General features: G+C 49.4%; 2 protein-coding genes across 7 annotated transcripts in view; one reads left to right on the top strand and one right to left on the bottom strand.

Annotated features, from left to right (window-relative positions):
- LOC140481067 (uncharacterized) overlaps positions 1-5835 on the bottom strand; it is a 38539-nt gene extending 32704 nt beyond the window's left edge. The window contains exon 1 of the mRNA XM_072576677.1: positions 5589-5835. The gene's annotated coding sequence lies outside the window, so the exon portion shown is untranslated. The remainder of the gene's footprint in view (positions 1-5588) is intronic.
- Positions 5442-25589, top strand: part of selenoj (selenoprotein J) — a 39589-nt gene continuing 19441 nt past the window's right edge. For 2 of the 6 annotated variants that reach the window (XM_072576680.1, XM_072576681.1), the window contains exons 1-3: positions 13383-13803; positions 14478-14657; positions 24006-24196. In XM_072576680.1, coding sequence (XP_072432781.1) covers positions 13398-13803; positions 14478-14657; positions 24006-24196 — 777 coding nt within the window. In that variant the 5' untranslated portion in view covers positions 13383-13397. Of the gene's footprint in view, positions 5534-5867; positions 7691-8602; positions 8672-10800; positions 10886-13382; positions 13804-14477; positions 14658-24005; positions 24197-25589 lie in introns of those variants that run through there. The other 4 variants (XM_072576683.1, XM_072576684.1, XM_072576682.1 and 1 more) reach the window with 4 other exon arrangements.

Raw genomic sequence — 25589 nt, 5'->3', positions numbered from 1 at the left:
TGAGGGAGCGCCGCACTGTCGGAGGGTCAGTACTGAGGGAGCGCCGCACTGTCGGTGGGTCAGTACTGAGGGAGCGCCGCAATGTCGGAGGGTCAGTGCTGAGGGAGTGGGCACTGTCGGAGGGTCAGTGCTGAGGGAGTGGGCACTGTCGGAGGGTCAGTGCTGAGGGAGTGCCTCACTGTCGGAGGGTCAGTGCTGAGGGAGTGCCGCACTGTCGGAGGGTCAGTGCTGAGGGAGTGGGCACTGTCGGAGGGTCAGTGCTGAGGGAGTGGGCACTGTCGGAGGGTCAGTGCTGAGGGAGTGCCGCACTGTCGGAGGGTCAGTGCTGAGGGAGTGGGCACTGTTGGAGGGTCAGTGCTGAGGGAGTGCTGCACTGTCGGACGGTCAGTGCTGAGGGAGTGGGCACTGTCGGAGGGTCAGTACTGAGGGAGTGGGCACTGTCGGAGGGTCAGTGCTGAGGGAGTGCCGCACTGTCGGAGGGTCAGTGCTGAGGGAGTGCTGCACTGTCGGAGGGTCAGTGCTGAGGGAGTGCTGCACTGTCGGAGGGTCATTGCTGAGGGAGTGCTGCACTGTCGGAGGGTCATTGCTGAGGGAGTGCTGCACTGTCGGAAGGTCAGTGCTGAGGGAGTGGGCACTGTCGGAGGGTCAGTGCTGAGGGAGTGCCGCACTGTCGGAGGGTCAGTGCTGAGGGAGCGCCGCACTGTCGGAGGGTCAGTGCTGAGGGAGCGCCGCACTGTCGGAAGGTCAGTGCTGAGGGAGTGGGCACTGTCGGAGGGTCAGTGCTGAGGGAGTGCCGCACTGTCGGAGGGTCAGTGCTGAGGGAGCGCCGCACTGTCGGAGGGTCAGTGCTGAGGGAGTGCCGCACTGTCGGAGGGTCAGTGCTGAGGGAGCGCCGCACTGTCGGAGGGTCAGTGCTGAGGGAGCGCCGCACTGTCGGAGGGTCAGTGCTGAGGGGGTGCTGCACTGTCAGAGGGTCAGTGCTGAGGGAGTGCCGCACTGTCGGAGGGTCAGTGCTGAGGGAGTGCTGCACTGTCGGAGGGTCAGTGCTGAGGGAGTGCTGCACTGTCGGAGGGTCATTGCTGAGGGAGTGCTGCACTGTCGGAGGGTCATTGCTGAGGGAGTGCTGCACTGTCGGAAGGTCAGTGCTGAGGGAGTGGGCACTGTCGGAGGGTCAGTGCTGAGGGAGTGCCGCACTGTCGGAGGGTCAGTGCTGAGGGAGCGCCGCACTGTCGGAGGGTCAGTGCTGAGGGAGCGCCGCACTGTCAGGGGGTAGTACTGAGGGAGCGCCGCACTGTCAGAGGGTCAGTACTGAGGGAGCGCCGCACAGTCGGAGGGTCAGTGCTGAGGGAGCGCCGCACTGTCGGAGGGTCAGTACTGAGGGAGCACCGCACTGTCAGAGGGTCAGTGCTGAGGGAGCGCCGCACTGTCGGAGGGTCAGTGCTGAGGGAGCGCCGCACTGTCGGAGGGTCAGTACTGAGGGAGCGCCGCACTGTCGGTGGGTCAGTACTGAGGGAGCGCCGCACTGTCGGAGGGTCAGTGCTGAGGGAGTGGGCACTGTCGGAGGGTCAGTGCTGAGGGAGTGGGCACTGTCGGAGGGTCAGTGCTGAGGGAGTGCCGCACTGTCGGAGGGTCAGTGCTGAGGGAGTGCCGCACTGTCGGAGGGTCAGTGCTGAGGGAGTGGGCACTGTCGGAGGGTCAGTGCTGAGGGAGTGGGCACTGTCGGAGGGTCAGTGCTGAGGGAGTGCCGCACTGTCGGAGGGTCAGTGCTGAGGGAGTGGGCACTGTTGGAGGGTCAGTGCTGAGGGAGTGCTGCACTGTCGGACGGTCAGTGCTGAGGGAGTGGGCACTGTCGGAGGGTCAGTACTGAGGGAGTGGGCACTGTCGGAGGGTCAGTGCTGAGGGAGTGCCGCACTGTCGGAGGGTCAGTGCTGAGGGAGTGCTGCACTGTCGGAGGGTCAGTGCTGAGGGAGTGCTGCACTGTCGGAGGGTCATTGCTGAGGGAGTGCTGCACTGTCGGAGGGTCATTGCTGAGGGAGTGCTGCACTGTCGGAAGGTCAGTGCTGAGGGAGTGGGCACTGTCGGAGGGTCAGTGCTGAGGGAGTGCCGCACTGTCGGAGGGTCAGTGCTGAGGGAGCGCCGCACTGTCGGAGGGTCAGTGCTGAGGGAGCGCCGCACTGTCGGAAGGTCAGTGCTGAGGGAGTGGGCACTGTCGGAGGGTCAGTGCTGAGGGAGTGCCGCACTGTCGGAGGGTCAGTGCTGAGGGAGCGCCGCACTGTCGGAGGGTCAGTGCTGAGGGAGTGCTGCACTGTCGGAGGGTCATTGCTGAGGGAGTGCTGCACTGTCGGAGGGTCATTGCTGAGGGAGTGCTGCACTGTCGGAAGGTCAGTGCTGAGGGAGTGGGCACTGTCGGAGGGTCAGTGCTGAGGGAGTGCCGCACTGTCGGAGGGTCAGTGCTGAGGGAGCGCCGCACTGTCGGAGGGTCAGTGCTGAGGGAGCGCCGCACTGTCGGAAGGTCAGTGCTGAGGGAGTGGGCACTGTCGGAGGGTCAGTGCTGAGGGAGTGCCGCACTGTCGGAGGGTCAGTGCTGAGGGAGCGCCGCACTGTCGGAGGGTCAGTGCTGAGGGAGTGCCGCACTGTCGGAGGGTCAGTGCTGAGGGAGCGCCGCACTGTCGGAGGGTCAGTGCTGAGGGAGCGCCGCACTGTCGGAGGGTCAGTGCTGAGGGAGTGCTGCACTGTCGGAGGGTCAGTGCTGAGGGAGTGCTGCACTGTCGGAGGGTCATTGCTGAGGGAGTGCTGCACTGTCGGAGGGTCATTGCTGAGGGAGTGCTGCACTGTCGGAAGGTCAGTGCTGAGGGAGTGGGCACTGTCGGAGGGTCAGTGCTGAGGGAGTGCCGCACTGTCGGAGGGTCAGTGCTGAGGGAGCGCCGCACTGTCGGAGGGTCAGTGCTGAGGGAGCGCCGCACTGTCGGAAGGTCAGTGCTGAGGGAGTGGGCACTGTCGGAGGGTCAGTGCTGAGGGAGTGCTGCACTGTCGGAGGGTCAGTGCTGAGGGAGTGCTGCACTGTCGGAGGGTCATTGCTGAGGGAGTGCTGCACTGTCGGAGGGTCATTGCTGAGGGAGTGCTGCACTGTCGGAAGGTCAGTGCTGAGGGAGTGGGCACTGTCGGAGGGTCAGTGCTGAGGGAGTGCCGCACTGTCGGAGGGTCAGTGCTGAGGGAGCGCCGCACTGTCGGAGGGTCAGTGCTGAGGGAGCGCCGCACTGTCAGGGGGTAGTACTGAGGGAGCGCCGCACTGTCAGAGGGTCAGTACTGAGGGAGCGCCGCACAGTCGGAGGGTCAGTGCTGAGGGAGCGCCGCACTGTCGGAGGGTCAGTACTGAGGGAGCACCGCACTGTCAGAGGGTCAGTGCTGAGGGAGCGCCGCACTGTCGGAGGGTCAGTGCTGAGGGAGCGCCGCACTGTCGGAGGGTCAGTACTGAGGGAGCGCCGCACTGTCGGTGGGTCAGTACTGAGGGAGCGCCGCACTGTCGGAGGGTCAGTGCTGAGGGAGTGGGCACTGTCGGAGGGTCAGTGCTGAGGGAGTGGGCACTGTCGGAGGGTCAGTGCTGAGGGAGTGCCGCACTGTCGGAGGGTCAGTGCTGAGGGAGTGCCGCACTGTCGGAGGGTCAGTGCTGAGGGAGTGGGCACTGTCGGAGGGTCAGTGCTGAGGGAGTGGGCACTGTCGGAGGGTCAGTGCTGAGGGAGTGCCGCACTGTCGGAGGGTCAGTGCTGAGGGAGTGGGCACTGTTGGAGGGTCAGTGCTGAGGGAGTGCTGCACTGTCGGACGGTCAGTGCTGAGGGAGTGGGCACTGTCGGAGGGTCAGTACTGAGGGAGTGGGCACTGTCGGAGGGTCAGTGCTGAGGGAGTGCCGCACTGTCGGAGGGTCAGTGCTGAGGGAGTGCTGCACTGTCGGAGGGTCAGTGCTGAGGGAGTGCTGCACTGTCGGAGGGTCATTGCTGAGGGAGTGCTGCACTGTCGGAGGGTCATTGCTGAGGGAGTGCTGCACTGTCGGAAGGTCAGTGCTGAGGGAGTGGGCACTGTCGGAGGGTCAGTGCTGAGGGAGTGCCGCACTGTCGGAGGGTCAGTGCTGAGGGAGCGCCGCACTGTCGGAGGGTCAGTGCTGAGGGAGCGCCGCACTGTCGGAAGGTCAGTGCTGAGGGAGTGGGCACTGTCGGAGGGTCAGTGCTGAGGGAGTGCCGCACTGTCGGAGGGTCAGTGCTGAGGGAGCGCCGCACTGTCGGAGGGTCAGTGCTGAGGGAGTGCTGCACTGTCGGAGGGTCATTGCTGAGGGAGTGCTGCACTGTCGGAGGGTCATTGCTGAGGGAGTGCTGCACTGTCGGAAGGTCAGTGCTGAGGGAGTGGGCACTGTCGGAGGGTCAGTGCTGAGGGAGTGCCGCACTGTCGGAGGGTCAGTGCTGAGGGAGCGCCGCACTGTCGGAGGGTCAGTGCTGAGGGAGCGCCGCACTGTCGGAAGGTCAGTGCTGAGGGAGTGGGCACTGTCGGAGGGTCAGTGCTGAGGGAGTGCCGCACTGTCGGAGGGTCAGTGCTGAGGGAGCGCCGCACTGTCGGAGGGTCAGTGCTGAGGGAGTGCCGCACTGTCGGAGGGTCAGTGCTGAGGGAGCGCCGCACTGTCGGAGGGTCAGTGCTGAGGGAGCGCCGCACTGTCGGAGGGTCAGTGCTGAGGGGGTGCTGCACTGTCAGAGGGTCAGTGCTGAGGGAGTGCCGCACTGTCGGAGGGTCAGTGCTGAGGGAGTGCTGCACTGTCGGAGGGTCAGTGCTGAGGGAGTGCTGCACTGTCGGAGGGTCATTGCTGAGGGAGTGCTGCACTGTCGGAGGGTCATTGCTGAGGGAGTGCTGCACTGTCGGAAGGTCAGTGCTGAGGGAGTGGGCACTGTCGGAGGGTCAGTGCTGAGGGAGTGCCGCACTGTCGGAGGGTCAGTGCTGAGGGAGCGCCGCACTGTCGGAGGGTCAGTGCTGAGGGAGCGCCGCACTGTCGGAGGGTCAGTGCTGAGGGAGTGCCGCACTGTCGGAGGGTCAGTGCTGAGGGAGCGCCGCACTGTCGGAGGGTCAGTGCTGAGGGGGTGCTGCACTGTCGGAGGGTCAGTGCTGAGGGGGTGCTGCACTGTCGGAGGGTCAGTGCTGAGGGAGCGCCGCACTGTCGGAGGGTCAGTGCTGAGGGGGTGCTGCACTGTCGGAGGGTCAGTGCTGAGGGAGTGCCGCACTGTCGGAGGGTCAGTGCTGAGGGGGTGCTGCACTGTCGGAGGGTCAGTGCTGAGGGAGCGCCGCACTGTCGGAGGGTCAGTGCTGAGGGGGTGCTGCACTGTCGGAGGGTCAGTGCTGAGGGGGTGCTGCACTGTCGTATCCATTTACAGTTTTCCTGTGTTGATATTTAAAGGGGGGCCTTGAGTGTGGGGTCGGGACAGTGTTTGTCTCTCAGTGGGATCGCACTGTGTACCCGCAGTCTGAAGCGAGAGGATGAACCCGGCGCTATAGGGATGTAAGTCCGTGTGTCTGTCCGGGTTCTCCCCTTCAAGTCCCTGGGATCCTCTTACCTCCGTGTCCGGGGAGCAGCGCCGTGTTAGGGCCGAGGCCTGGGCCTGGACTAGGCCGCTGTCCGGGGGCTGACGGCGCCGCGGGCCCGGGGAGGAGCTGAGCTCCAGGCGGCGGAGGCACCGACACTCGCTCCGGCTCCGGCTCCGGGGGCAGGAAGCGGGCGGCAGGAAGCAGGGGGCGGGCCCCGGGGAGGAGCCGGCCGGGAGGAGGGGCACAAGGGCCCGGCCCAGGCGCAGGCCGAGAGCCCGAGGCCCGAGGCCTCGGGGGGGGGAGAGGGGCCGAGGGCCGGGGTCTCGGGGTCCTGGGGTCTGGGGGCAGCACCCGGAGAGTCAGGAAGGGAGTCCAGGGGGAAGCGATGTAGAGACCAACCAAATGTTAGGAAAAAACAATAAAATTGGGGGATATAATTATATGCAAAAGACAGAGAAATTGTCCATTTAAAATCTAGCAATGAGTATAAGGGCATTTATCTGAGTGTCTGTAGTTTTCGAAACAAAGTCAATGAACTTGTACAAATCAGTACAAAGGGGTATGATTTATAGTTGTCATTACAGAAATATGTTTACAGGGTGGTGATATTAGATTAGATTAGATTCCCTACTGTGTGGAAACAGGCCCTTTGGCCCAACACGTCCACTCCGACCCTCCAAAGGTCAACCCACCCAGATCCATTCTCTACCCTATATTTACCCCTGACTAATGCACCTAACACTATGGGCAATTTGACATGGCTAATTCACCTGACCTTGTGGGAGGAAACCCTTGCTGACACAGGGAAAACATGCAAACCCCACACAAACAGTCACCTGAAGCAGGAATCAAACCCAGCTCCCTGGTGCTGTGAGGCAGCAGTGCTAACCACTGTGCCGCCCCTAACGTCTGGGAATTAAATGTCCTTGGATATCAGGTAATTAGAAAGGATAAGCAGGAGGGAGGTGGGATCGCACTCTTAATTAAGGATGAGAGTTTAGAGCAATAGGAAGAGACAATACAGGATCTAAGGAGAAAAATGTTGAATCCATTTGGGTGGAGATCAGGAATAGTAAGGGGAAGCAGTCACTAGTGGGAGTAGACTAGAGATCACCCAGTAGTAATGCTACAGTGGCATAGGTGATCAATCAAGGAGTATCTGACGCATGTAAGAATGGAACGGCAGTAATCATCAGGATCTTTAACATGCACATTGATTGGCCGAATCAAGTCAGTAAAGGCAAGAGTAGTCCATAGAAACTAATTTCTTAAACAGAATGTACACCGAACCTACAAGGAAGTGTGCAATCTTGGATCTGGTCCTGTGTAAATGAGTTAAGATTAGAGTGTTGTGAGAAAAGCACAGCAAGTCAGGCAGCATCCCAGGAGCAGGAAAATTGATGTTTTGGGCAAAAGCCCTTCATAGGAATAAATGAAACAGTGAAATTAATGATCTCGTAGTTAAGGATCCTCTTGGAAAGAATGATCACAGTATGGTTGAATATCAAAAACAAATGAAGGGTGAAATAGTATCATCTAAAACCAGGCTGTTATGCTTAATCAAGGGAAACGATAATGCGATGAGGAAGGAGTTGGCTAAATTAGACTGGGAACACAAGTTATATCTTAGAACAGTTGAGGAACAGTGGAAGGCTTTCAAAGAGATTTTCCACGTGCTCAAGGAAAGTATATCCTGGTCAAAAACAAGGATAGCAAGATTAGGAAGAGCCAGCCTTGGATAACCGAGGAAATAAAGGAAGGCATCCAGTTAAAAGCTCAGGCTAACAAAGTAGTCAAGAATAGTGGGAAACATGAAGATTGGGAAAACTTCAAAAAGCAACAAAGAATGATAAAGCAAGCAATAATGAAAGGAAAGATAGATTATGAATGCAAACTAACACAGAATATAAGAACAGGTAGGAGAAGTTTTTACAAATTGTGAGTTTTGAGAAGATTTGTAGCTCAGGTTGAGGTTCTGGATGTAGGTTTGCTCGCTGAGCTGGAAGGTTCATTTCCAACTCCAGCTCCAGTTCTTTGGCATGTTACACACACCTTCCACTACACATGTAGTGTCTCCCGCCGTCCTCTTCCTCTCACCAAAATAAAAGCCCGTGTGTGGAGCCCAGGTAAGGTAAGGCATTTTTTTTTTCCATTTATTCAATCTGTCTTGGTAATTTAGAGCAGAGGGGATGGAGGCTAGGGTAGTTGGATCATGCTCCTTGTGCAGTATGTGGGAGGTCAGGGTCACTACAAGTGTCCCTAGTGACTTCGCCTATGGGAAGTGCACCCAACTCCAGCTCCTCACAGACCGCATTAGGGAACTGGAGCTGGGGTTGGATGAACTTCAGATCATTCAGGAGGCTGATAGAGAGGAATTATGGGAAGGTAGTCACGCCTGAGTTACAGGACAAAACTATCTGTGTGACCGTCAGGAGAGGGAAATGGAATAGGTGTACAGTGCAGGGACTCCCTGTGCCCGTTCCACTCAATAATAAGTTTACCGCTTTGAATACTATTGTGAGGGGGAGTGACCCACTAGGGAAAAGCCACAGTGGCCAGGTCTCTGGCACTGAGCCTGACTCTGTGCATCAGAGGGACGGAGGGAGAATAGGAGAGCAATAGTGATAGGAGATTCAGTGGTGAGAACAGACAGGGGATTCTGTGGTCGGGAGCAAGATTCCCGGATGGTGTGTTGCCTTCGGGTGCCAGGGTCAGGGATGTCTCGATTGAGTCTATGGAATTCGTGAGGGGAGGGAGAGCAGCCAGAAGTCGTCGTACAGGTAGGGAAAAAGTGGAGGATCTGAAAGGAGAATATAGGGAGTTAGGGAACTCGACCCGGACAATCACAAAGGCCAACCTCCCATCTATAGAATCCATCTACCAGGCTCGCTGTCAAGGAAAGGCCGCCAGCATTCTCAACGATCCATCCCACCCTGGCAATGTTTTCCTGCAGGGTGAAAGTGAGGACTGCAGATGCTGGAAATCAGAGTCTCAGATCAGAGTGGTGCTGGAAAAGCACAGCAGGTCAGGCAGCATCCAAGGACCAGGAAAATAGATGTTTCAGGCAAAAGCCCTTCATCGGGACTGAATAACCTTTACCATTGGGGAGAAGGTACAGAAGCCTGAACATGCACCAGCCGGTTTCAAAGCAGTTCCTACCTTACTGTTGTTAGAATACTGAATGGGCGTACAAACTCTGAACATTCGCCTGTCCCTGTGTTTTTGTTTTTGCTGCTATTTGCCTATTATTTACTTATCGATGCTACTTAACTCTGTGATCTGCCTGTATTGCTCACAAGGCAAAGCTTTTCACTGTGCCTCGTTACATGTGACAATAAATAAAATTCAATTTAGCTTGGAAGCTAGAAGGCAGGATGAGCAGAACAGTAATCTCAGGATTGCTCCCAGAGGAGGGATAGACACTTGACAGGCAAAGGTGCAGCCAGTGTGATGGGTTCAAGTCAGTTTCAATGCAAGAAGTATCAGGAATAAGGATGACAATCTCAGAGCATGGATCAGTATTTGGAACTATGATGTTGTGGCCATTACGGAGACTTGGCTACCACAGGAGGAGGAATGGTTGTTGGATCAGGGTTTAGATGTTTCAAAAGGAATGGGGGAAAGATAAAAGAGGTGGGGGAATAGCATTGCTCATCCGAGACAGTATCATAGCTGCAGAAAGGGAGATGGTCAAGGAGGATTTATCTATAGAGTCAGTATGGGGGGGAAGTCAGAACCAGGAAAGGAGCAGTCACTTTATTGGGAGTTTTATATAACCGCGCCCCCCCCCCCCTCCCCAAGTAGCAATAGAGAAATGGAGGACCAGATTGGGAGGGAGATTTTGGAAAGGTGCAGAATTAACAGAGTTATTGTCATGGGTGACTTTAACTTCCCTAATACTGATTGGAACCTCCTTAGTTCAAATAGTTTGGTTGGACCAGATTAGATTAGATTCCCTACAGTGTGGAAACAGGCCCTTTGGCCCAACCAGTCCACACCGACCCTCTGAAGAGTAATCCACCCAGACCCACTTCCCTCTGACTAATGCACCTAACACTATGGACAATTAAGCATGGCCAATTCACCTGACCTGCACATCTCTGGACTGTGGGAGGAAACCGAAGCATCCAGAGGAACCCCAGGGAGAATGTGCAAACTCCACACAGTCGGTCACCAGAGGCTGGAATTGAACCTGGGACCTGGGTGCTGTGAGGCAGCAGTGCTAGCCACTGAACCGCCGTGCAGGTGTGTTCAGGAAGGATAGATAGGCCGACTAGAGGGGAGGATTTGGTGCTTGGCATCAAACCATGCCAGGTGTCAGATTTCTTGGTGGGAGAACATTTCGGTGATAGTGATCACAACTCTCTGACCTTTACTATACTCCTGGAGAGGGTTATGAGCAGACTGTATGGGAAAGTATTTAATTGGGGGAGGGGTATTACAATGCTAATAGGAACACCTAAATTGGGAACTGATGTTCTCAGGGAAATGCACGACAGAAATGTGGAGGTTGTTTAGGAAGCACATGCTGATAGTGCTGGCCAGGTTTGTCCCACTGAGACAAGGAAGGGATGGTAGGGTGAAGGAACCTTTGGGTAACAAGGGATGTGGAACATCTCGATAAGAGGAAGAAGGAAGCTTACTTAAGGTTGAAGAGGCAAGGATCAGAGAGGGCTCTAGAGGGTTACAAGGCAGCCAGGAAGGAACTGAAGAATGGACTTAGGAGAGCGAGGAGGGGGCTTGGAAAAGCTTTAACGGGTAGGATTAAGGAGAACCCTAAGGCGTTCTACACTTGTGTGAGGAATAAGAGGGTGACCAGAGTGAGAGTAGGGCCAATCAGGGATAGTAGAGTGAACTTGTGCCTGGAGTCAGAGGAAGTAGGGGAGGTCCTTAATAAATACTTTGCTTCAGTATTCACTAGTGAAAGGGATCTTGACATTTCTGAGGACAGTGAGAAACAGACTGATCTGTTAGAACAAATTGATGTAGGAAGGAAGATGTGCTGAAACTTTTGAAAAACATAAGGATAGGTAAATCCCCTGGACCAGATGGGATATACCCAAGGTTTAAAACCTTTGAGTTTACTTTTGGTCAACTGAACTGATGTTTCCTTATGAGGTTAATATAATGCTTTAGTTAATAATGCTCCTGTGAAAATGATTCATTACATTAAAGATGCCATATGCTATATATTGGAGCCTTTTCTGAATTGCTTCTAATATGTTTATATTCTTTATTAAGTAAATAGACCAAAACTTTCCACAGTACTCCAGATTTGGTCTTACCAACACACTACAGCAGTATTTCTGTTCTATTCCCATTGCTAGTAAGTTCTGAAACATCCCACTTCACTTGTTAATCATTCTTTGTGCTTGTATATTAACTTTTGATTCAAGTTCTGGGACACCCAGATCCTTCTGTACCTCAGAACGCTGCAATCTCTCCATTTAAATAAGATGCTTCTTTCCTATTCCTGCCAAAGTGGATAAGTTCACATTTCCCTCATTATTCAACATCTGCCAAATGTTTGTACGAAACCTGTAACCCATCTAAAGCTCAGCAAGTCTGGCAGCATCTTTGAAGAGAAATCTGAGTTAATGTTTCAGGTCCGGTGACACTTCAGAACAGTTCTGAGGAAGGATCACTGGACCCAGGATATTAACTCTGATTTCACAGATGCTGCTGGACCTGCTGAGCTTTTCCACAACTTCTCTTTTTGTTTCTGATTTACACCATCCGCAGTTATTTTGGTTTTTATATAACCTAACTATTCTCCTTTGCAGGCCCCTTATGTCCTCTTTACAACTTACTTTCCTACATACATTTATGTCATCAATAAATTTTGGGTCTCTCAAGTAATTGAGATAAATTGTAAATAATTAATGCTCCAGCATTGATCTCTGAGGTACCCGTCAACCAGAAAATGATCTTTTTATGCATACGCACTGTTTCCTGTTGGCTAATTAATCCTCCATCTCTGCAATTATGATCTCTCCTATACCGCTTTCCTTCAGTGTTGTAACCTTTGGTGTGGAAACTTGTCAGATGCCTTCCGGAAATCCTAAGTATACCACATTGACAGGTTCCCTTTATCCATATTGCCTATTACTAGCTCAAAAAAAAATCCAATAAACTTGAGTGCAATTTCCTGTTCACAAAAATATGTTAACTCTGTCTGATTGCATTCACTAGCCCACTGCATCTTCCTTAATAAATGATTCCAGTATTTCTGTACAACAGACGTTAAGCTATCTGGCCTGAAGTTTCCTGCTTTCTGTCTCCCTCCTTTCTTGAATAGAGGAGTTCTATTCACTAGTTTCTGATCTCAAGGGACCTTCCCAGAAATTAGGCAATCTTGAAAAATTAAAACCAATGCAGCTCCTATTTTATCAGCCACTTCTTGTAAGACTCTAGGATGAAAGATCTGGAGACTTATCAGTTTAAATTCAAATAATTTTTTCTGTATCTTTTCCCTGGTGCTTCAGATTGTTTCAAGTTCCTTGCTCCCTTTCACCTCTGATTCGCACTTGTGTCTGGAATGTTATTTGTATCCTTTACAGGGATGACAGAAGCAAAATGTCTTCAATTCATCTGTTATTTCCTGACTCTCCATTATCACCTCCTCATTCTCACTCTCTAGAAAACCATTACTCATTTTACTTACTCTTTACCTTTTTAAAGAAATTCAGAATCTCTTACTGTCTGTTTTCTTTATCTCTTGCTAGCTTTCTCACAAACTCTTAATTTCTTCCTCTTTTTAACACTTTAGCCATTCCAAGCTGTTCTTTATCTTCTGACCTACCCCGGCCTTTGTGGAATCATATACTTTTCCTTTAAATTTGACACAATCTTTAGTTTTCTTAGTTAGCTATGGATGAAATGTCATTCACTTGGAGTTTTCTTTCACTGCATCTCCACTGGCCGATCCCTTAATCTAATTTCCCAGTTCATTTTAGCCAGTTCTGTCTTTATACCTTTGTTTAAGTTGAAAACTTTAGTTGAAAATTTTCTCCTTCAAATTAAATGTGATATTGTGATCACTGTTACCTAGAAGTGTCTTCACTTTGAGCTCAGAAGCTAGAGGGATTTGGGAGTCTTCATACATAATTCACAAACGTTAGCACGCAAGTGCAGCAGGTCCAAGGGAAGGTGAATGGGATGTTTGCCTTTCTTTCAGTATAAAAATTTAATAATGCCTTTGCTTAAAACTATACAAGGCACCAGTCAGACCCCGGCGGGAATGCTGTGAACAGGTTCGGGCCCCTTATCTAAACAGCGATAGACTGATATTGAAGACAGTCCAGAGGAGATTTACTCGGCTGATCCCAGAGACTGTCTTTTGAAGAGCGGTTGAGTAAATTGGGCTGATCAAGGTCCTGTTGTATTCTTAAGATAAGCTTCCTCGCTGTCCATTACACCACCTATTTTGGTGTCAAATGCAAACTTATTCACCATACCTCCTATATTCCTATATTCTCATCCAAACCGTTTTCAATGACAAGCAGAAGCAGACCCAGCACCGATCTTTGTGGCGCACTGCTGGTCACAGGCCTCCAGTCAGAACAACAACCCTCCACTACCACCCGCTGACTCTTACTGACAAACCAATGTTGTATCCAGTTGGCTAGCTCTCCCTGGATTCTATTTGATCTAACCTTATGAATCAATCTTCCATGCAGAACCTTGACAAGGGCCTTGCTAAAGACCAGCAAGACAATGTCTACCTTGTGTATATTTAAGGCTGAGATAGATTCTTGATCAGTCAGGGAATCGAGGCTTACTGGGAAAGGGCAGGAAAGCAGATGTGAAGAGTGTTGGATCAGCCGTGATCCTATTGAATGGTGGAGCAGGCTCAAGGGGCCAAATGGCCTCCTCCTGTTCCTATTTTTGATAATCTTCTGGAGACAGGAGGAGGGAGAATGCAGGGTGACAGCCTGTTTGACACAATTGTTCCTGAGCAGCCAGTGGATGGCAGTGTATGTTCAGCCAATAACTCAGTGCGTGATTTCCCCCTGTGTACACAGGAACGGGGTGGGGGAGGATCCAGGAGCCAGCTCAATGAGGTTTCTGGGTGGAACCAGGAAGTTAGGAACAGAGAGAGAGCACAGCCTGCATCAAGTGGACAACTTGCTGGAACTCGTTTCCTTTTCTGTTCTCAGTGCCTGATCATAAAGATGACAGACCTTTCAGTGCAGGAGCGAGCAGTGGGAGCTGTGGTTGGATCCCTTGTGGCTGACGCAGCTGGTGAGGAGGATCAGAACAAGCAGGAAGTCACTGCCTCCCCACCCCTCCCCCTTCCCTCTCCCCACTCCCCACCCCCTCCCCTGATCTCTCTCCCTCTCTCCCCTCCCCTCTTTTCTCCCTTCCCTTCAGCCCTCCCTAAGGATATTGTGGGTGTACCTACAGCACATGGTCTGCAGCGGTTCAAGCAGGCAGCTCACCCTCCCCTTCTCAAGGGGCAACTAGGGATGGGCAATACATGCTGGGCCCAGACAGTGATGCCCACGTACTTGAATGAATGACAAACTATCTGTCTCTCTTCATTTCTTCTCTTCCTTACCCCTTCTCTCCGGTCTCCATCTCCATCACTGTCACTCATGCACTCTGTCTCTCTCTCTCACTTTCTTTCATCTGCTGTTTCACTCTGTCCTGTTGCTATCTCTGTCTTGCTTTCTCTCTTACCCTTAGCTCCCCCTCTATTTATTGCTCTCCTAATTTACATAGAAACTCAGAGCTGGAGTATGCAATTTGGTCTTTAAGCCTGTTCCATTATTTAATATGATCACAGCTGATCCTCTTTCTCAATGGCATAGCCCTATTACTTCAATCTGTCTCCCTCACTCACTGGAGTTCTGAATGATGAGAATATGAAACTGATGTCACTGAGTTACGTTCTGTTCATTTCTCCCCTTCCCCAGGGCAGCCATTGCATTGGATCTATGACGTCAAGCGTTTGGATCAGATTCTGAAGGGCCGTGAGGGCACTCCAGAATTTGTCGATCCTGGTCAGGGTCCATTTTACCGTCAGCCGACTGGAGCTCAGAGCGGTTATGGGGATCAGACTCTTGCCTTGCTGAAGGCCCTGGTGGCAGGGAAAGGTGAGTGGAACATTCCAGAAGACTGAATGGGGGTTGTGTGTCTAATCTGATGTGGCAGGGCCATTCTATAGAATGTGGGGAACTCCAGGATGTTCCTGGGTAAGTATTTACGCAGGGCATGTTGGCAGTTTTGAGTTTCAGAACTTGGGCAGAAGCTGGAGCCACTGTGGTTGATAGCCGTGCAGGTCACATGTTTGGCGACATTGTCACTGCCCAGGGATTTATAAGGATTCAGAGAGAGAGGGAATTGGTGACTATCAGACAGTCAAGAAGGACCAGGCAAGTCAAGTCCAGGAGTCTCCCAAGTACATGTTCTCTCTATCACTAGGATGATGGCAGGACTGTCCCATCAGGAGAGATTGGTTTGACTGGACCTGTATTCACGAGGGTTTAGAAGGATGAGAGAGAATTCTCACATGACTGTACAGACCTGAGTGGAGTTCTGAAGAAAGGTCACTGTACTCAAAACCTAACCTCTGCTCTCTCTCCATGGATACTGCTAGACCTGCTGAGTTTCTCCAGCAATTTGTTTTTGTTTGCCAGATTGCCAGCAGCCATTGTTGTTTGTTTCATTTTAATGGTCAAAATAAGAACTTGGAGGATGGTTTCCCTGGCTGCGGAGTCTGGAAACATGGGACACAGTCTCAGGATACTGGGTGGGCCACTTTGGATTGAGATGAGGAAACATTTGTTCACTCAAAGGTAGTGAAGGTGTGAAATTCTGTACCACAGAGGATTGTGGAAACCAGGTCACTGAAATATATTCAAGAAAGAGAGAGTTTACTTTTTAGATAATAAAAGTAAGGTTTGTGAAGGTTTGTAGCTCAGGTTGAGGTTTAGGGTGTAGGTTTGCTCGCTGAGCTGTAGGTTTGATATCCAGACGTTTCATTACCTGGCTAGGTAACATCATCAGTGGTGACCTCCAGGTGAAGCAAAGCTGTTATCTCTTGCTTTTTATTTATATGTTTGTCCTGGATGGGATTCCTGGGGGTTTGTGGTGATGTCATTTCTTGTTTGTTTTCTGAGGGGTTGACAGATGGTATCTAGATCTATGTGTTTTTTTATGGCGTTGTGGTTCACCTTCAACAACATAATCTACAAACAAACCAACGGCACACCCATGGGATCTCTGCTATCAGGACTCGTAGCAGAAGCGGTAATGCAAAGACTAGAACAAACAGCCCTACCAACCATCAAACCAACAATCTGACTCCGCTACGTAGATGACACCTTTGTCATCACAAAACGAAACAAGAAGAAGAAACATTTAACATCATCAACAACACCCTCACAGGCATAAAGTTCACCAAGGAGGAAGAAACTGACAACAAACTCACATTCCTGGACGTCACAGTCGAAAGATAGGACAACGGAGAACTACAAACCTGCGTACACAGAAAACCGACAAACACTGACCAAATACTTAACTACACCAGCAACCATCCCAACACACACAAACGAAGCTGCATCAGAACACTATATTCCAACGAGCCACCACACACTGCAGCACAGACAAACTTCGGAAAACAGAGGAGAACCACCTATACGACATATTCAAGAAGAATGGATACTCAAAAAATACAGTGTGCAGATTCCTCAAGAACAAACCACGACAAGCAGACCAAACACAGCCAGAAACCCTAACCACCTTACCATATATCAAAGAAGTTTCAGAAATGACAGCCAGACTACTGAGACCCCTCGGAATCCTAGTAGCACACAAACCCACCAACACTCTCAAACAAAAACTCACAAACTTAAAAGACCCAGTACAACCCATGGACAAAACCAACATCATCTACAAAATTCCATGCAAGGACTGCCACAAACACTACGTAGAACAAACAGGAAGAAACTTAGCCACCAGGATACACGAACACCAGCGAGCCACAAAAAGACACGACCCTCTCTCCCTCGTAGCCCTACACACGAATGAAAAAAACCCACCATTTCGACTGGGACAACACATCTATCCTGGGACAGGCTAAGCAAAGACATGCCAGAGAATTCCTAGATGCCTGGCACTCCAACCACAATGCCATAAACAAACACATAGATCTAGATACCATCTATCAATCCCCCAGAAAACGAACAGGAAATGACATCACCACAAACCCCTGGAACCCCATCCAGGACAAACATATAAATAGAAAGCAGGAGACAACAGCTTAGCTTCACTTGGAGGTCACCACTGATGATGTTACCTAGCCAGGTAATGAAACGTCTGGATAGCAAACCTACAGCTCAGCGAGCAAACCTACACCCTAAATAATAAAGGTATCAAGGACTATAGGGATAAACCAGGACTATGCCATTGTGGTAGAGGATCAGCTGTGATCATATTAAATAGTGGAACAGGCTTAAAGGATCAAATTGCAAAGTCCTGCTCTGAGTTTCCATGTTTCTATGTAAAACAAGAAAGAGATAAATAGGGGGGGGAGTAAAGGGCAAGAGAGAAAGCAAGACAGAGACAACAACCGGACAGAGTGAAACAGCACATGAAAGAAAGCGAGAGAGGGACAGAGTGACAGTGATTGAGAGAGACAAAGTACACACACTGGTGGAGGCAGAGGCAGTGAGAGAGAGAGAGAGTGCAAAAGTGCCAACTCCAGAGAATGGGAGGAGAGAGAGAAAGAGAGGCAGAAAGCGAGAGGAGAGGGAGAGACCGAGGAAGTGAATGAGATACTGAGGCTGAATCTTACTGAGGTTTTGGGGTCTCAATGCCAGTTGGGAAATCCCTATAATCACAAGCCAATCAGACAAGTGGTGAGCTCATCTGGGTGGGAAGGGAGAATTGCAGGTTGGCGGCTGCAGGGAGAGGCGTCCTGGAATGGTCAGCAGCTAATAACCAGGGTATGAAACAAAATGGGTGCGCTCTGGTCTCTGATGTCTCATTCTTCAGTCAGGTACTGAGTGCCTTTGACTGAGAGACTCTGCTCCAGGACGTGACGAGCTTTCAGCTGCCGTGCACACATTTCTTTATTCCCTCGGAAAGTGGTTATTTTGGAGATAGTATACACTGCTGCTCTACTGAGTGTTGCAGGTGGAGGGAGTGGATGTTTGTGGATATGGTAACAATCAAGTGGACTGCTTTGACATGGATAGTGTCAAGCTTCTTGAGTTTTGTTGGAGCTGCACCTGTCCAGGCAAGTGAGGAGTATTCCATCACACTCCTGATTGGTGCCTTGTAGGTGGTGGACAGGCTTTCGGAAGTCAGGAGGTGAGTTACTCACCGCAAGATTCCCAGCCTTTGACCTGACCTTGTAGCCACTGCAAGTCTCATTGAGTTTCTGGTCAATGGAAACTCCCAGGATGTTGACAGTGGGGGATTCAGTGATGGTAACACCATTGAATGTCAAGTACTGATTGGTGGTTTCACTCTCCCACTCCCTCTGGAATTCAGCTCCTGGTTTGTCTGTGTTCAAACCAAGGCTGTAATGGGGCCAGGAGCTGAGTGCCCTGGCAGAACCCAAACTGGGCATCAGGTTATTGCGGAGCAGATGCTGCTTGATAACCCTGTTGATGACCTCTTCCATCATTTTACTGATGATCTAGAGTAGACTGGTGGGGCAGTAATTGACCGGGATGGATTTGTACTGCTTTTTATATACAAGACATACCTGGGCAAATTTCCACATTGTCAGGTAGTTCCCAATTTTCTAACTGTTCTGGAACAGCTTGGCTAGGGGGAGCGGCAAGTTCTGGAGCACGAGTCTTCAGTAGTGTTGTAAGAATGTTGTCCAGGGTTCGTAGCCATTGCAGTTTTCAGGGTCTGCAGCCGTTTCCTGATATCGCCTTAAGATTGTATTTCCTGGGAAAACTGTCTGCAAGACTTCAGATGCAACCATGTGGTTAGTGACTTATCATCAGAGCCACAGACTCCAGGTCTATTCTTTAGCTTTGAGAAAGCAGTGAGAACAAATAGCAGAGGATAAGCTGTAACCCAGACTCGGGTGCTAAGTTGGCACCGATTCAAGAAAGAAAACAAAGGGACATCATTGGAAAGTGGTGGGTGGATTGGTTTCTGATTAACTACCTATAGGAGCATGTGTCACTATTACTGATATTAAAAAAGGCATCATTCTTTAAACTACCTGCAACTGTTCATAATTGTAAGTTCTTGATTAATGTTGCTGGCAGCTCTGAACTGACTGGGATATGTAGCCCTCTCGTGGTGGACTTGCTCATATTGACCCACAAACAATCTCTGGAATGCACCTTACGAATTCTGCTCCTTTATTTCCTTTCATACTTCAGTTATCTCAATTAATACTAGGATAAGTAAAACCCCTGACTACTGATGCCTCATCATTTTTGCAGAGAGACCAAAACTGCACACACTATTCCAGGTATGGTCTCACCAAAATCCTGTATAACTGCAGCATGGTATTGCTACTTCTGAACTCAAATTCTCTTGTAGTGAAAGCCAGTACACCCTGTGGACATTCCCTCAACAGCAAGTATACCACTTTGGATACTGTTGAGGGTAGAACTTATTAGGGGTAAGCCATGGGGCACAGGTCTCTGGCACAGAGTCTGTCCCTGTTACTTAGAGAAGGGGAAGAGAGCAGAGCATTAGTTATGAGGGACTCCATAGTTAAGGGGACAGATAGGAGGTTCTGTGGGACTGAGAGAGACTCCCGTTTGGCATGTTGCCTCCCAGGTGCTAGGGTCCATGATGTCTCTGATCGTGCTTTCAGGATCCTTGAGTGGGAGGGGGAGCAGCCCCAAGTCATGGTCCACATATACACCAACGACATAGGTAGGAAAAGGGATGGGGATTTAAGGCAGAAATTCAGGGAGCTAGGGTGGAAGCGAAGAACTAGAACAAACAGAGCTGTTATCTCTGGTTTGTTACCTGTGCCATGTGCTAGCGAGGTGAGGATTAGGGAGAGAGAGGAGTTGAACACGTGGGTTACAGGGATGGTGCAGGAGGGAGGGTTTCGGATACCTGGATAATTCAGGCTCATTCTAGGATAAGTGGGACCTCTACAAAGAGGATGGTCTACACCTGAACCAGAGGGGTACCAATACCCTGGAGGGGAAATTTGCTACTAATTTTAAACTAATGCAACAGGGGAATGAGAACCTGAATTGTAGTTCTAGTGTACCGACCAGATATCCCAACCCAATCTAGCCCAATTGCCAGCACCCAGCCCATTTCCCACCCTCCAAACTCTTCCTATTCATACACCCATCCAGATGTTGTTTCAATTTTGTGATTGTACCGGCCTCCACCACTTCCTCTGGCAGCCCTTTCCAAACCATGTCTCACAAAATTGTATGAGTTTTTTGAGGAAGTAACAAAGAGGATTGATGAGGACAGAGCAGTGGATGTGATCTGCATGGACTTCAATAAGGCGTTCGACAAGGTTCCCCATGGGAGACTGATTAGCAAGGTTAGAGCTCACGGAATACAGGGAGAACTAGCCATTTGGATACAGAACTGGCTCAAAGGTAGAAAACAGAGGGTGGTGCTGGAGGGTTGTTTTTCAGACTGGAGGCCTGTGACCAGTGGAGTGCCACAAGGATCGGTGCTGGGTCCACTACCTTTTCATCATTTTATATAAATGATTTGGATTTGAGCTTAAGAGGTACAGTTAGTAAGTTTGCAGATGACACTAAAATTGGAGGTGTACCTCAGAGGGTTACCTCAGATTACAACAGGATCTTGACCAGATGAGCCAGTGGGCTGAGAAGTGGCAGATGGAGTTTAGTTCAGATAAATGTGAGGTGGTGCATTTTGGGAAAGCAAATCTTCGCAGGACTTATCCACTTAATGGTAAGGTCCTAGAGAGTGTTGCTGAACAAAGAGACCTTGGAGTGCAGGTTCATAGCTCCTTGAAAGTGAAGTCGCAGGTAAATAGGATAGTGAAGAAGGCATTCGGTATGCTTTCCTTTATTGGTCAGAGTATTGAGTACAGGAGTTGGGAGGTCATGTTGCGACTGTACAGGACATTGGTTAGGCCACTATTGGAATATTGTGTGCAATCCTGGTCTCCTTTCTATTGGAAAGATGTTGTGAAACTTGAAAGGGTTCAGAAAAGGTTTACAAAAACGTTGTCAGGGTTGGAGGACTTGAGCTATAGGGAGAGGTTGAATACGCTGGGGCTGTTTTCCCTGGAGCATCAGAGGCTGAGGGGTGACCTTACCCAGGATTATAAAATCATCAGGCGCATGGATAGGATAAATAGACAAAGTCTTTTCCCTGGGGTCGGGGAGTCCAGAACTAGAGGGCATAGGTTAGGATGAGAGTGGAAAGATATAAAAGACGCCTAAAGGGCAACTTTTTCACGCAGAGGGTGGTACATGAATGGAGCACTGGGCAAGTGGCAAGATTCTTGGCAGTGTAGATGAGCAGAGAGATCTTGGTGTCCATGTACATAGATTCTTGAAAGTTGCCACCCAGGTTGATAGGGTTGTTGAGAAGGCATACGGTGTGTTACCTTTTATAGGTAGAGGGATTGAGTTTCGGGAGTCTAGATTAGAGTGGTGCTGGAAAAGCACAGCAGGTCAGGCATCATCCGAGGAGCAGGAAAATCGACGTTTCGGGCAAAAGCCCTTCATCAGGAATAGAGGCAGGGTACCTGCAGAATGGAGAGATATCCCACAACGTTGATCTTCCTGCTCCTCGGATGCTGCCTGACCTGCTGTGCTTTTCCAGCACCACTTTAATTTAGACTCTGGTTTCCAGCATCTGCAGTCCTTGTTTTTATCTACTGGATTGAGTTTCGGAACCATGAGGTCATGCTGCAGCTGTACAAAACTCTGGTGCGGCCGCACTTGGAGTATTGTGTATAGTTCTGGTTACCTCATTATAGAAAGGATATGGAAGCCTTGGAAAATGTTTAGAGGAGATTTACTAGGGTGTTGCCTGCTCTGGAGGGAAGGTCTTACGAGGAAAGGCTGAGGAGTATGAGGCTATTTTTGTTGGAGAGAAGAAGGTTGAGAGGTGACTTAATTGAGACATACAGGATCATCAGAGGGTTAGATCGGGTGGATAGTGAGAGCCGTTTTCCTTGGATGGTGATGGCTAGCACGAGGGGATATAGCTTTAAACTGAGGAGCGACAGATATAGGACAGATGTCAGAGGTAGTTTCTTTACTCAGAGTAGTAAGGGCGTAGAATGCACTGCCTGCAACAGTAGAAGACTCGCCAACTTTAAGGACATTTAAATGAGCATGGGCATACATATGAATAATAATGGAACGGTATAGGTTAGATGGGCATCAGATTAATTTCCCAGGTTGGCGCAACATCGAGGGCCGAAGGGCCTGTACTGTACTGTAACATTCTATGTTCTATGGTCGACATGGATGAGTTGGACTGACCGGTCAATTCCACGCCGTATATCTCTTGTTGCACCTGTCTCTCTACTTTGTCTGACTGGTGTACAAGTTCTCTATGTAGATCCACATTTACTAATATAACACCTTTTAAACTATACTCTGCCTTTCTGTTTTCCACAATGAAGTGTCTAGCTTTGCATTTCACTATGTTACCCTGCAGCTGTCATCTGTTTGCCCACTCACTCAACTTTGTCTAAACCACCTTGAGGCCTCCTCACAATTCTCAATTTACCCAGGTTTGTGTCATCAGCAAACTTGGAAAGTTTGCATTTGCTTCCCTCATTCAGGTTAGATCAGGAATTGCCGGGGCCCAAGCACTGATCCTTACATTAGCCTGCTAATCACTGCCTGCCATTCGGAATAAGATCCATTTGTTCCCACTCTCTGTTTCCTGCCTGTTAACTAATTTTCGAACCATGACAACATTTTACCCCCAATCCCACGTGCTTTACTTTTGCCCCCTAGTCTGTTTTGAGGGATCTTATCAAAAGCTGTGAAAATTTGAATACATCACATTCACTGGTTCTCGCTTATCTATTCTATTAGTTTGATCCTCAAAAAGTCCCATTAGCTCATGGTTTGTTTTTACATAGAACATCACAGCGCAGTACAGGCCCTTCAGACCTTGCACCAACCTGTGGAACCAATCTGAAGCCCATCTATCCTACACTATTCCATTCTCATCCATATGTTTATCCAATGACCATGTAAATGCCCTTAAAGTTGGCGAATCTACAAAAGTTGCAGGCAGGGTGGTCAATACCCCTTATACTCTGAGTAAAGAAATTGCCTCTGAAATTTGTCCTATATTTATTACGCCTCAACTTAAAGCTATGCCCCCTCGTGCTCGCTGTCACCATCTGAGGAAAAAGGCTCTCCCTGTCCACCCTATCTAACCCTCTGATTATCTTATATGTCTCAATTAAGTCACCTCTCAACTTTCTTCTCTCTAATGAAAACAGCCTCAAGTCCCTCAGCCTTTCCTCATAAGACCTTCCCTCCATATCAGGCAATATCTTAGTAAATTGCCTCTGAATCCTTTCCAAAGCTTCCACATCCTTCTTATAATATGGTGACCCGAACTGTACACAATACTCCAAGTGTGGCCACACCAGAGTTTTGTGCAGCTGCAGCATGACCTTGTGGCTCTGAAACTCAATCCCTCGATCAATAAAAGCTTACACACTGTATGCCTTCTTAACAACCTGGGTCTCAACTTTCAGGGATCTACGTATATGGGACACCGAGATCTCTCTGCTCATCCACACTACCAAGAATCTTACCATTAGCCCACTACTCTTTATTCCTGTTACTCCTTCCAAAGTGAATCACCTCACACTTTTCCATATTAAACTCCATTTGCTACCTCTCAGCCCAGCTCTGCAGCTTATCTGTGTCCCTCTGTAACTTGCAACATCCTTCAGCACTATCCACAACTCCACCATCTTTAGTGTCATCCGCAAATTTACTAACACAACCTTCTACATAAACATTTGCTGCTTTTGTCCAATCCTGTTAATGCTTTCCTAATGTTTTGTTATCAACAACTTTTATAAACAACTCAAATTGCAAAGTCAAGCTTTCTCTCTCTCCTTCTCTCCCGTGCTCGCTCTCTCTTATGTTCTCTTTCTCATACACTCTGTCTCAAACCTGCACTGGTTCCTTTCCAGTTTCGGGGCCTCCTATTGACCCCCCCCCACCCAGCATTTAAACCCTGCTTGCAGATAATCACTGCTAGGTGATTGTTCCTCATTGTGCAGAGGGTCAACTCCTGTTTCTGTCCAAAATTGAGCTCACAACCCAAAATCCAAAACCTGTTCTTGATCTTACTTAACGGTGGAACAGGCTGGAAAGCCTTCTCGGCGCCTTCATTTCCTACACTTGATGAAACTCCCATTTGCCAGCGAGAGAGCAATATGATGACATCTCATTGAGAAACAAAAGTGGATGAATGATTTGAAGAATGATTGTGTTGTTTTGTGACCTCCCTTTGTGCAGGCTTTGATGTGCAGCTGTACAGACAAGAATTGTACAAAACCTTTGGGCCAAACTCTGAGTATGACCTGAAGGGAAAGCTGAAAGGACAGGACCAGGTTCAGACAGGAGGATATAGACATGCTTCTATTAAAGCTTTCCTGACTGCGTATGAAGCAAGAAAGGAAAAAACAGGAAGCTCCACAGATCCACAGGTAAATGATACACACGCAGAAAGCTCCCATTCTGTTCAAATTTGAGCTAATTATTATTCTGAAAACATGGCATGGTTCACATACAAAATATGACCATCAGTTGCAGTGATAGACTTCTTACAGTGAATTGTGAACCTGTATAGAAGAGAACATGAACCTTGTGTTTAACCTTTCAACATTGTACATTTACAGGATTTTACAACGGAAATGATAAAAGGAAAATTGGAGGAACCATGGATGTGTAAATCAGAGACAAAAACAGAAATTGCTGGAAAAATTCAGTAGGTCTGGCAGCATTTGTGGAGAGAAATCAGAGTTAACATTTTGGGTTGAGTGACCCTTCCTCAGATCTGATCACAGATCAGACCACTGAGGGTCACTCGACCCGAAGGTTAACTCTGATTTCCCTCCACAGACGCTGCCAGACCTGCTGAGCTTTTCCAGCAATTTATTTTTGCTTATGAATGATAAAATGAGCCCATTGTGGCCGTGGCAGCTTCTTTGTAGAGCTAAAGATTCTCCTCATTTTCCCCAGTTTATTTTTATTTTTCTTTATTCATGGTTTACTAATGTCCTTTAGGGAAGGAAGTCGGCCTGGTTTTGCCTGCATGTGACTGCAGCAATGGGAAATGGCCGAGCTCTCTAAACTGGCCGAGGAACGTGGCTGCTGTATCAAACTGAATATGAGAAAAGTTGAGAGGGAGACAGGACAGACTCCCCCCGCATCCCCCCCCCCCCCCCCCCCCATCCAAAATTCTACAGCTCTTCACATAATTCTCTGCTTCCCTTTTAAAAGCCTCAATAGAATCCATAAGTTAGTAAATTTCTGCCCGAACCATTCACCACTTATTCCCTAATGTCACTTTGCTTATTTTGTACATCGTCTCAAACCAATGTTTTCCAATTGGAACAATGTGCCCCCTATCTGGTTTTGAAAATCTCCATCAGAAATACTCTCCACCTTCTCCTCCCCAAAGAGAACAGTTCCAGCTTCCGCAACCTATCCTCATAACTGATCTTCCTCAATCCTGAAACCATTCTCATAATTTTTTTTTAATGAACCACATTCTCAACTTGCCCTGCCACCTTCAGTAACAACACCTTTTTGAATCATACCCATTATTTGTATATTCTCTTCATGCTCGCTGACCAAGATGAATTGCTTCAAACTTATCTGCATTGAGTCTGATACATACCCACCTCTGACCTCTCAGGATTGATCACTATCCTCCTCACAGTTCCCAATATTTCAACCTGTTTTGTTACCCACAAGTCTTGAAATTGTGTATTGTATAGCAAAGTCTAGGTCATTAACATTTCTTCATTTTGTGATACACAACTTGGATATTGCTGAGAAAATGCATAGTTTGTCAAAGCTTTTCATCTTACCCAC

Source organism: Chiloscyllium punctatum, chromosome 9 (assembly GCF_047496795.1).
Source record: "Chiloscyllium punctatum isolate Juve2018m chromosome 9, sChiPun1.3, whole genome shotgun sequence".
NCBI classification, from domain to species: Eukaryota; Metazoa; Chordata; class Chondrichthyes; order Orectolobiformes; family Hemiscylliidae; genus Chiloscyllium; species Chiloscyllium punctatum.
This window is presented reverse-complemented; position numbering and strand designations above follow the sequence as displayed.